At 37.5% G+C, this 12,483-nt stretch overlaps 2 protein-coding genes across 2 annotated transcripts in view; both read right to left on the bottom strand.

The window, feature by feature from the left end:
• The window catches only part of plxna3 (plexin A3), a 281,769-nt gene that overhangs the window by 241,993 nt on the left and 27,293 nt on the right, over positions 1–12,483 (bottom strand). Inside the window, exon 3 of the mRNA XM_049486209.1 lies at positions 10,196–10,378. Coding sequence (XP_049342166.1) covers positions 10,196–10,378 — 183 coding nt within the window. The remainder of the gene's footprint in view (positions 1–10,195; positions 10,379–12,483) is intronic.
• si:dkey-8e10.3 (serine/threonine-protein kinase SBK1) overlaps positions 311–12,483 on the bottom strand; it is a 426,835-nt gene continuing 414,662 nt past the window's right edge. Inside the window, exon 5 of the mRNA XM_049486226.1 lies at positions 311–2,632. The gene's annotated coding sequence lies outside the window, so the exon portion shown is untranslated. The remainder of the gene's footprint in view (positions 2,633–12,483) is intronic.

Below are 12,483 nucleotides of genomic sequence, written 5' to 3'. Positions count from 1 at the left end.
TCAAAAGATTTCAAATCATTATTAATTATTGATTTAGTAAGTTATAGTCACAATCAAATAAACTCTATAAGGTCATGATGCCAGATCATATTTAAAACCTAGTAAAGACCAGGAAACAAAAATATTTAGTCTGTTCTGAGACGATTAAACTTTAGTAATATTATTATTATTATTATTATTATTATTATTATTATTATTATTATTTCAAGTCCAGCTTTCTTGGTTCTTTATTTGTCTTATTTTAATTTATGTTTAAATGATACAATTTATTGAAAATTCCTATTTTAAAATACATTTACTTTACAGTTTCTTTTTCTCTCCCATAAATTATATTTATATATTGTTTATGTAAAAAACTCACAACAAGTACACAACAATAACTCTAAATCTAACTTAAATCCCAATAAATCATCTCTTGATTTTCTAACCAGTGCAGATCTGGCATTGACTGAGAGTTTAGAATAAAACTCCAACTGTTCAGTTCTAAATTTAGTCGGCTTCAGTCGGTTTTCTCGTTTTTCAGGCGGCGGTTGTGTTTCGGAGCTCAGAGTTTCTTGGCGTTCGGTTCCGCTCTGCTCTGATTGCATCCAGCCAGGGCCGGTGCTAATTGGCTAAATCAGACCCAGACAGATGCAGTGATTTGTGATTTGTTTTCGGGTTGTTTGAGTTTCAGTGAACATGTCCCACGTTTGTCTTGTGTTTTAGATCCACTTACAGCAGTTGTTCTGTTTTACGCTCAAAAACCTTTTTAATTTTTACACAAATATTTGACTTTTTACAGCTTTCAGTCCCTCCCTTTAGAACAGGGATGGGCGGTTCTGGTTCTGGGCTGCTGGATTTCTGCACAGTTTTCTGATTTAACTAAACTGTGCAGGAATCTGATAATTAGATGAACATGGGTTTGTTTGCATTTGTTTTTGTGACATCAAAGAAACAGATCAGATGGAATGCAGCATTAAAAGTAAACTGTAAAAGTATTAATAGAAATATACACCTTTAAATGTAAACTAAACTTGTGTATTCCACTTCTAAATCTATATAAATCTATATAAATATAATATATATATATATATATATATATATATATATATATATATATATATATATATATATATATAGGCTGTGATAAAGGTTTTATATTGTCTTAGTTATCTTAAATTGCAATTTTTTTACTGCTTTAATTGCATTACTGTAATTTTTTGTATGTATTTCCTTTCTTTTCTGTATTTTATTATGGATCAATTATATTTAAAGAATCAAAATCTTTATTTCAGTCTGATTTGTCTTTACTATAGGGCTAAAAGACGATATACAATATCTCTATATATACATATACATATACACACATACATACATATATACATATATATGTATATATATATATGTTATTTTATGTCAGTAATCCAGTTCAAAATGTGAAGCTCATATTATATAGATGTATTAAACACAGAATGATCTATTGTAAGTGTTTTTTTCTTTTATTGTTGATGATTATGGCTTACAGCCAATGAAAACGCAAAAATCTGAATATTATATAAGACCAACTGGTACTTTTGGCAGTATGGGCAGTGTGCCAAGTCCTGCTGGAAAATGAAATCCGCATCTGTATCAGTATCGCTATCTACAAACTTAGAAAAGAAAAAAGTGAACTGTCTGAACTTATTTGAACACAACAGTCTATATCATTCATATCATCTATATAAACGATATTGCGATATTGTCTCATACTTAAAAACTCAATATATCGCCCAGCCTTACTGCAGTAAATGTAGAGTTAAAGTGTGTTTAACTGTATAAGATCATTACAGTGCTGCTGCAGAGTTCTGGTATGTTGCCCATTTCAGTCCTAATGCAGAGCTAATGCGCGAGAGGCGTGCTGGGATTTCTTCCCCCGGTCTGACAGCTGCTGGTGTGTGTGTGTGTGGGGTGTGTGTGGTGGTGCTGGTTTCATGCTTCTGTGTGGGCGTGGCCGGGCTGAGGTCATTAATCAGCAGATCAGGAGCTGCGGTGAATAAGGCTAATGATTTTCATCTCCGTATCTGCAATCAAAGAAACGCTCAGCCGCTGCGTTTCTATTGGCCGCGTGCCTCGAGGAGTAGCCTAACTTGTTTACACTAAACCAAAAGCAGCAGCAGCAGAGCCGGCTCTCCTCCTCCTCTTCCTCCTCCTCCTCCTCCTCCTCCTCCTCTTCCTCCTCCTCCTCCTCCTCCTCACAGGCAAAACAAATGGCTGGAGATAATGGATCGTGTTGCTCTGAGCGCTAATGTTGTAATAAAATGAATCTCTGTCCAGACACATCGGCTTTACTTGATTTAAACATGTGCAAGAAAAAAATACACTTCATGTCCAGATGTTTGTGGACATTGAAATTCACAAGAGGTCAAATTGTTGGTGCACGTCTTGCTGGAGCATCTGTGACCAAGACAGCAAATCTTTTTTGTGATGCATCAAGAGCCACGGTATCCAGGGTAATGTCAGCATACCACCAAGAAGGACCAACCACATCCAACAGGATTAACTGTGGACGCTGTGAGAGGAAGCTGTCTGAAAGGGATGTTCGGGTGCTAACCCGGATTGTATCCAAAAAACATAAAACCACGGCTGATCAAATCACGCAGAATTCAATGTGCACCTCAACTCTCCTGATTCCACCAGAACTGTCCGTCACCACAATCAATTACTGTGCTCTAAAACCAGGTGATTCAGTTTCATTGACCCACCCCTGTAGATCACATAGATTTCCTGTGTAGATAATAGCCCTATGTGACCCTATAGCCCAATATGTTTGAATGGGGCGTGTTAAGGAGTTTTGGACAAGATGTGACTGATTGTATTATTATAATTATTATTATATGTAATTATTTATGTTTTAGTCATATAATTTGTAAAAAAAGTTTTCTTTCTTTTCTTTTCTTTTATTTAATTTTATTTTCACTTTAATTTAATCGTCTTATTTATTTACTTCATGCATTGTTTTTTTTTAACTAATCAAATTTTAATTCGCTCAATTGTGCCTTAATTTGTTTATTCTTCACTCTTAATTTTCTTCTGCTTTACTTTCAATTATTCATGACTATTTATTTTAGTATTTGATAATTATAATTGTTTTTATTTATGCATTTATTTATTTAAATCTCTATTTATTGTAGATGCTCAGCTACACCGATGTACTTCTAAATGTACCAGTAATTACAGTTGCATAAGTTTTATAATTAATTAATTTTTATTAGTATTATCTATTTTGATAATCCAGCAGCTCAGGCTCAGGATTTGCTGCAGTTTGATCACAATGGCTGTGATTGGTCCGTATCGTTCAGCCCTGGGCTTTTTATTCCTGCTTTTACACCTGCTTGATTCTGATGCGCTGCCTGCTGTAGCTCCTGAACAGCGCTCATTAATTGAAGTCCATTATGATTAGCTTATTGGAGTCTAAAAGTGTGATAAGAAGTAATATGTAATTAACTGAGCGGCACCCTCTAGAAGCGTCTCTAATGCAGAATACACTGCTCTGAAGAAAACCCTTCCTTTCCACCGGAACTATCATTCCCAGAATTCCCACCATACGATCAGGTTGTGTACAATATATGGTAACACTTTACAATAAGAGCATTAAGTATTTATAAATTTACAGTACTTTTCAGATTAATAATTAATCGACAGCAGTAAAGACATTATTAATTATTACATTTTTTTAAAGTGAATCTTTCAATTCATTATTAATTACAGCACTCATAAGCCTTAAAATTGAGTTATGTTTAATAATGTCTTAATAACTGTCAATTAATAATGATTTTTTTATTTTAATCATTCTATTGTATGTACTGTTATTTGTAAAGTGTCACCCAATATATTGAGAAACGGTATAATTGTGATTTAAAACATTTATATTAATAATAGTGATGTGTTTTTTTTGTAAATCTTTATGTCTGCAGTTTATATATATATATATATATATATATATATATATATATATATATATATATATATATATATATATATATATATATTCTTATATATTATAATTGAAGCAAATCTCTCAGTTTATTATTAATTACAGCACTACAATTAAGCATTAAAATTTAGTAATGTCTAATAATGTCTTAAAACATAAAACATAAAATCAATTAATATTATGAAACAGAAAAATTGTTTAAAATTAATTGTTTAAATTTCAAACATATTGCAAGTGAAATATTAGTAAAGGTATTGTTTTTTAATTGAACTTTAATTTGCAATTTACAAATATATTCTTACATTATCATCATTTAAAATAAAATGTAGAAAACAGTAAAAAAAAAAAAAAGTAATATTTTATTTATTTTATTATATTATTATAGGGCCATATAGTCCACCCCTATATGATGAGTAATGTATGAGTAATAAGTAACATGAGTAATGTTTTAATCCATATTATGAGAATCAATTCAATGTCAAAGTCAAAGTCAATGTGAAAATTTTCAAAATATATTGAAAGTACCATCAAAATGTGGTGGTGATGGAACTGGCACTCATCAGGATCACCCCAGGAAAGAATGAGCAAGGCTTTCCTTTGTTGCGCAGGATATGTTAATCAGTATTACCAGCCTCAGAAACCAGTTAATTAAGTTAGGAGTATTACCAGCATTTATTTTAAGACCTGGCAACCTAGCAAGAAGGCAACCAGTAGGAAATTTGTGTATTTTTGCAATTTTTGGGCTTGAAAACTCAATTTTGGGGCTTGAAAACTCAATTTTAGGGCTTGAAAATTCTATATTAGGGCTAGGTAAACTCTACCCCACCCCACCCACCAGCCCCAACCCCCCAATTTAAAAATATAATCACCACAAATAAAATATAATACACAAACACATATACAAAAAATATACACAAATACAAACACTAATCTCAGAGTCTCAGACTGCGAACCTCAAACCTCCACAATCCAGCTAAAAAAAAAAAAAAAAAACATGACCCGAGCATCTGACCACGAGCAGCGCGGCTGTGGGTGGCTGAGGGGAGGTCTATTAAAACATGCATAAACACACAAACTCCCAATAAATAACCAGAACAGAAAACAAAACAGCGCCGGTCCCTCAGGAGCGCCCTTTGGCCTCAGGGTTGATACCAGGATGGATGTGAGGACATTTATATTTCCCTGTTGGGTGCTTGGACGGAGAACACACAGCGCTGTAGCATATTTCACCTCCCACCCCCACCTACACCACCCATACCCCCCCTCCCACCCGTCCATTCCACCAGTCCTCAAACTCCAACTTCACTTTAATTATGACGTCTGCAGCCGAGTCAGCTTCTCCCGACGGCTTCCTCTGCATCCTGCATCGCGTGTCTCGCATCAAATTTATCGGATTTAATTTCTATGCGGGACTGTCTCAAGCAGCTGCGCAACCCCAATCCAGCAGACCATAGCATCGAGCAAAAGATTATGACCACCTCCTTGTTTGATGAAGCATCATAATTCTATTATAAACCCATTTTTTTCGGATTATAAATGAATGACGCAATAAGGTGCACTGAATTATAAGGAACATTAAGGTGTCGCCTACATCGAAGTGAGCAAGGGTGTCGCCATGTTTCCCTTCTAATGGGGAATCTAGGTGAAGCGCCTAAGTAAAAAAAAAAAAAAAAAAAATCTTTCAAAATCATGTTAATCTACATAGATGAGTTTATTTGGGTGAGTAAAGAGCTTAAATGTATTTACAGTAAGCTTAGATTCCCAACATTTTGTCTAAGGGCGACTTTTCAGTGAAGTTTCTCCAGCACTAAGGCTAGGTGCAGCAGCATTAGCATTAGACTGAGGAACCCTGAGTGTTCTGGTGACCCAGGGCACTGTTAGCTAGTGGTTCATTACACAAAACATTGTAAACACGCAGAATGCAGTCCAATATACTCGGGTCAGCAAAAGAGCTAGTGCCGTGCTTAGCGGCTAATGCTAATGCTAATCCTGCTGCACCAAGCGTTAGTGCTGGAGAAACCTCACTGCATTTAATTGATAACCTGTTGTTGCCCTCTAGGAGCCCTAGGCAAGATCGTGGCTTTAGGCAATTGATTGGTTTGCTTGCCTTGTTGCAACGGGGCTGCTTCTACTAAACTTCTACACCTTAGTAGTTGTGTCGGCCATCTTTTAGTCTTTAATCCGTGGTCATGCCCACAGGATGCTGCCCACAGGACACTGTTTGTGAACTATTCTCATTCTAGAAGCGACACTAAGTTGTTTAAAAACTCCAGCAGCACTGCTGTACCTGATAAAGGATAGTGGATAATGGCAGTAAAAACAAGGTTATAATGTTGGGTTTGATCAGTGTAAATGCAGATTTAATGGAGGGTGGTGCTATATAGATTAAGAAGGTTCCTCTTATCTCAGCCACCCCCCCCCCCCCTTTCCCCCTCACGTCTGGCCCTGTAGCGCAGTATGTTATCATATCCGCAGCCTGAACTATTTATTACAGTGAGAAAAGGCCTCAGCCCGAGACTCCACCCAGTCTCCTTTTTCTCTCGCTGAGGTTTCCAGCGCCTGCTGTGCAGTCCCTCAACTTCTCTACGTTCTTTTAGATTGGAGCGAAGCCAGACAAGAACCATAGGGCTCCTCCTAAAGTAGTGGCGGTTCCTAAACTGGTCCACAGAGACACGCAGATGTTCAACATTTAGGCTTTATATTTAGGTCAGAAGTTGGGTTTAGAAAAGGTTTAGGATCTGGACCTTTTGTGCTGTGACTTTTGAGGACCTCCTTCAGCGGTGTTCCTCAAACAGTCGTTCTAAAACCAGTGGTCCGCAAATAGTGGTCCTAAAACCAGTGGTCCTCAAATAGTGGTTCTAAAACAGTGGTCCTTAAAAAGTGATTCTAAAACAGTGGTCCTCAAATAGTGGTACTAAAACAGTGGTCCTCAAACAGTGATTCTAAAACAGTGGTTCTAAAACCAGTGGTCCTCAAACAGTGGTCCTCAAACAGTGGTCCTAAAACCAGTGGTCCTCAAATAGTGGTTCTAAAACAGTGGTCCTCAAATAGTGGTTCTAAATCAGTGGTCCTCAAAAAGTGGTTCTAAATCAGTGGTCCTTAAATAGTGGTTCTAAAACAGTGGTCTAAACCAGTGGTCCTCAAATAGTGGTTCTAAAACAGTGGTCCTAAAACCAGTGGTCCTCAAATAGTGGTCCTCAAACAGTGGTTCAAAAACCAGTGGTTTTAAAACCAGTGGTCCTCAAATAGTGGTCCTCAAAAAGTGATTCTAAAACAGTGGTCCTCAAATAGTGGTACTAAAACAGTGGTTCTCAAATAGTGGTACTAAAACAGTGGTTCTCAAATAGTGGTCCTCAAACTGTGGTTCTAAAACAGTGGTCCTCTAGTGGTCCCTCCAGAAAACTGCTTATTTTGGTGAGTAAAGCGCTTCAGTTTGTTTAAAGTAAGCTTAGACTTCCAGTATTTTGTCTAAGGGTGAGTTTTCAGTCAAGTTTCTCTAGCACTATGGCTGGGTGCAGCAGCATTAGCATTAGCCGCTAACTGCAGTGCAGTGCTCCATCTTCAACTTTCTGTAGACATTGTTTTTTTGTTTTTTGTTTTTTTACAAAAGAGCCTATTTTTACCAGTATTGCTGCATGGTATACAGACAATAGAAATGCATCTGTATAATACCCCATTTGTTTTTAATACGTTTTTATTCTTTTCTTTTATTCTATTAATTTCTGACGATTTAGGTTTTTGCCTTGGTATCGTTTCAGTAACAATATTGAGATATTTATGCAGGTACTGTACTTAGTCATAATTTTGGTAGAGACATAGTTACCTGTATCTACTATAAAAAAAAAAACGCACACCTGTGCTGAAGCACCTGCTCACTGGTTTCTATTAGATTCTATTGGAATCTATTTCCAATGTGTTTTAATAGATTCAACAGACATTTTTTACAATAAAATATTGCGATTAAATTACTGTATGCTATAAATGCAACAAATAGAGATTAGATTTATGTAAAGTTTGGATAATCCCTTTAAAAGAAGCATCCACTGAGGCTTTTATAGCAGAACATAGTTCCATACGGCAAAATGTGGTTGAAAAGAACTATTTTTATATAAAGAAATGATACAGGCCTGAACGATGGCAGCTCTACTGCAGTCAGTGGGCTGTGACTGTGTGACTGTCAGTAGCTTGTGGTGGAAAAAGAAGAGTGAAAGTAATGTAGTTTGTTACTTGTGTGTGTACTGTGTGTTTGTGAGTGTGTGTGTGTGTGTGTGTGTGTGTGTGTGTGTGTATGGGGGGGGGGGGGGGGTATTTTCATAAACTCAGCAGTGACCGTATTATTCTTTAAACATCTCCAGCTGTTCGCTGCTCTCAGATACGGTGAGTCATAAGGTGGTGGACTTTTATTATTATTGCTTGCGGGTTGTGCGAGTGTGTGTGTGCGCGCGAGAGTGTGTGCGCGAGAGTGTGTATGCGAGTGTGTGTGTGTTGGAATGAAGGGTGAATGCTTTCTCTGGGTTGCAGTATATCTCCTTGCAGTGGAACACATGTGCAGCAGTATGATAGGATTAAATGCAATTCAACCCCCCTAAAGCTTCATTGGCACATTCTCGCTCGCCGTGCCGCGGCCGACTCTCGCGTCGCCCGACCACCTGTGGCAGCGCTCTTACTTACACGTAGGCTGCGTATCGCTTTCCCAAACCACGTAGCGCTTCCGTGCTTCAGCACTGTGACCATGACCAACACAACATCCAGCATACAGCTAGCTTCATCACTGCTGTTAGAATTAGGACTAATTATAACAATAACTACTTATAATTGGGTGGAGCGGTGGCTTAGCGAACAGCACGTTCGCCTCCCAGCGCTGGGGTCTTGGGTTCAAGTCCCTATCTGGGTGCATAGCTTCCATATTGTCTATATTGTGCGGGTGTGTGGGTTTCCAGTTTCCTTTTAAAGTTTTGTCTTTGTCTCTTTTTTAAAACTACCTTTGTCCACACATGCAATGTTTTCAAAAAATAATCGGAAACGCCATACCACTCAAAAATGCTAAAATGAACAGATTTTCTAGACATAAGCAAGTTTTCGTAGCTCCTCACTCCTCAGCAACTATTACTAAATTTTTACAAAATTGTCCCACCAGGTGCTTATTCGTCCAGAATCTCCATTCGAATCTCAGGTTTGTGCATTTTTGAGCCTCCGTTGTGTTCAGTAATGTGAGATTAACATTAAATTAAGCTGTAAACATGTTACTAATATGCAAATCGCACAGAGAACAAAACCAATCCAGGGCCTGTAGACTATTAAAAACAAAAAGCAGACAAACACAGATTTGCTGTTTGACGTCAGCACTTTCAGACAGCTTACTATAACTTCGTCAACATGGCTCGGCTAGTAACGGAGTTACAATGTACACCTTTAAGCATTTTTAGTGACCGAAAAAGCTGTTTTTGAGTGAATAGATGGCCAAAACTGACACAAAAACCTTAGTTTTTAAAAAATATCCAGTTTCGTGTGGACAGGGCCTAATGGACAGAAGGTATAGATTCCTCCGTCAGACAAAGTCTGCTGGCTAATCCTGCTGTGTACTGCTTGAGGTTATCAACCAGTGGGTGAAGCACTGGTGGGGGGTTTTTATAGTGAGTTTTAAAACGCAAAAAGTGAGTTTTGCATAATAGATTGATGCAAAGACTATTAAACATTGATATTGGACGCCATGTATCGATAACATAAGTCCTGCTGTGTACTGAGGTTCTCAAACAGTATGACCAAAATGGCATTTCTTCAAAAATGGCTTCAAAAATGGCTCTGGTGGGGTTTTTATAGGGTTTCTTTAGGGGCAGTTGAGACCCAAGTGAAAAAAATTAGGTTTTCATAACATGTCTTCTTTGAAACAAAAATACTTAGATGCAAAAACTATCAAATATCGATAATGGATGCCATGTATGGATAATGTATTACAAACAAAAACATTACTATTCCATTCACCACCATTGTGACCAGTGATCCTTAAAACCAGCTGCATCAAGGTTCTGCAAGAACACAGACATCAAGAAATCACGAAATCTCAACATCACGTCCCTCTACACCGATCTGCAGTCACGCGCCGCATCCAACGCTGTTCAAACAACCCGAATTCAATCAGGCTAATGTTACCAGCATAGCGACAACTAACCATTACAAGCTTCCCTCACAGCTGGCTGATCCGCAGCCAAATTGGCAGACAGATGGAGATGCGTAGCGCTTTACCTTTTTGAGGTGGCCCGTGCGGGTCCCCACGAACACCACCGAGTGATCTCCGTACGTGTAGGCGGCCACGGCGGCCATGCCATCTGTGCGCTCGTCGTACAGCGGCGTTCCCTCGATGACCCGGAGCCCTCCCAGCGGCTGGTTCAGAACCAGGCCGCAGAAATCATCGCCGATCTGCTTGGGCTGTAGAACGAGAGACAGAAAGAAAGAAAGAAAGAAAGATACACAAGCATTAAGATGCATCCTTTAAAATCCACATCACTACTACAGGAGTCGGCGATACGCACTGAAAGTATCAAAATCATGATATTAGGGCTGCAACTAATGCTTATTTTTGTAGTCGACTAATCTTCAGATTATTTTTTTCAATTAGTCGATTAGTCAACAATTATAATGGTGAAGCATATTACCAGAAAAACAACATTATGCTTCGTATTAATGTAACTCTAAAACTCTAAAAACAATAGAAACAACTGATCGTGAGACTTAAAAGGCAGTTTAAATATCTGGATGTTGTTTAAACGTGAAAATTTGTCTTATTTAGTGAGTAAATTTGTATAAATTTGTATACTAAACAACACTGATGATTATATCGACTAATCGTTGCAGCCCTACACAATATTTCCTGATACTATTGCAATTATATTTTTTTTCCAATATGACTACACCATTCAAACTATGAAGAAAACATATGGAATTTTTGTTACGGCATTTTCTCAGTCAGCTTTATGAAAGGTAGAGTCTTTTCTTGTCTCTTAATAAAGTGTTTGAGAGCATCAGTTAAAGTAAAGTAGTGAAGAGGTAGAGTTACAGGTATACAGTGAGTAGTGAATATTTGAGTAATGTTCGAATCCAGATTATGGCAAGGCAAGGAAATGGAAGTCATTAAAAAATATATATATATGTTATGATGAAACTGGCTCTCATCAGGACTGCCCTAGGATAGGAAGACCAAGAGTATAGGAAGGTAGGCATGTGACATATCAAACTGGTGGAGAATTTCACCAGAAAACTAAAATTATGCTTCATATTAATGTAGCTTTATTTTTTCTTATCGTATTTTTTTTTTACTTTTCCTTAATATCTCAAACCAAACACAATATTTTTCACTTTTGATCGTCGCTAAAACGTTCTGACAGCAGACTAAAGGTCGATGTGTGGGCTAATGCACTAATGGGTGATGGAACACCTCAAGTTTAAAGGGTTAAAAGGTCATTTGAGCACAAATCTGGTGATTATTTTGGTTTATTGTGCCGAGACTTGTGAAAGTGCACGTGGGCAGGCGGAATCCGCTGAAGGCCAAGGCAGCAGAAACTGACAATTAATCTGACCTTGGGAGGTTATATTGGCCTCTGTTGACAAGCTTAAGTGGTAGATATGGTATCTGAGGGAGGAAGCATGGGGAGAGGAAAGCACCCCTCAGCAGGAGGCTCAGGAGCTAGGGCTGCGGGATTATACCACCGCTGACACACACACACACACATTAAGCAGACATGACATCATGCTTCTCCCTGGCTCATCGTGAGGAGTTCATCACGCTGGATGTGGCCTTTCTCCAAGGAGCCTCCAAATACCTCACAAAAACATGGATATGTTGGACTTTAATAAAGCAGGGCTACAACTAAAGAGTCGACTAATCTTACGATTATTTTTCCGATTAGTCGATTAGTCAATTAGTCGATTAGTCAACAATTATTTCTGCCATCTCTAAAACATGAGATTTAAATGGCATATAAACATTTGAGTGTTGTTTAAACATGGAAATGACTGACATTTACTGATTAAATATGTAATTCTATTGCGCTTCTGTCTCCAGCACTTTGTGTAATCTGGTACTGTTACAAATTAACGATTAATCGACAATGAAATTTGTAATCGACTAATTTAAATAATCGACATGCTCGATTATATCGACTAATTGATGCAGCCCTATAATAAAGCACTGCTTAGAGAAACCCGATTATCTGACGATTAGTCGACTAATCTGAGGACTAAATTTCAGATTAGTCGATTAATCACCGTTTTTTTTTTCCCCCCGTCATGCTGTCCATCTCTGATTCTCGTGAGCGTGACCACCTTGATCCACCTCTGTAATTAAAACAACCTTGTAAATCACTTTGGATAAAAGTGTCAGCAAAATGCTGCAAATGTAAATGAAAATTTAATTGTAAAAGTAAATGTAAATGTAAATGTCACCCTGTTTTTGACATTAATAAAGGTAATTACAATTAAATTAAATTAAATTAAATAAATAATAAAATAAATAAATACCAATAAAATTAATAGTT

The sequence above is a fragment of the Astyanax mexicanus genome, chromosome 12 (genome assembly GCF_023375975.1).
Source record: "Astyanax mexicanus isolate ESR-SI-001 chromosome 12, AstMex3_surface, whole genome shotgun sequence".
Taxonomy (NCBI): Eukaryota; Metazoa; Chordata; class Actinopteri; order Characiformes; family Acestrorhamphidae; genus Astyanax; species Astyanax mexicanus.
This window is presented reverse-complemented; position numbering and strand designations above follow the sequence as displayed.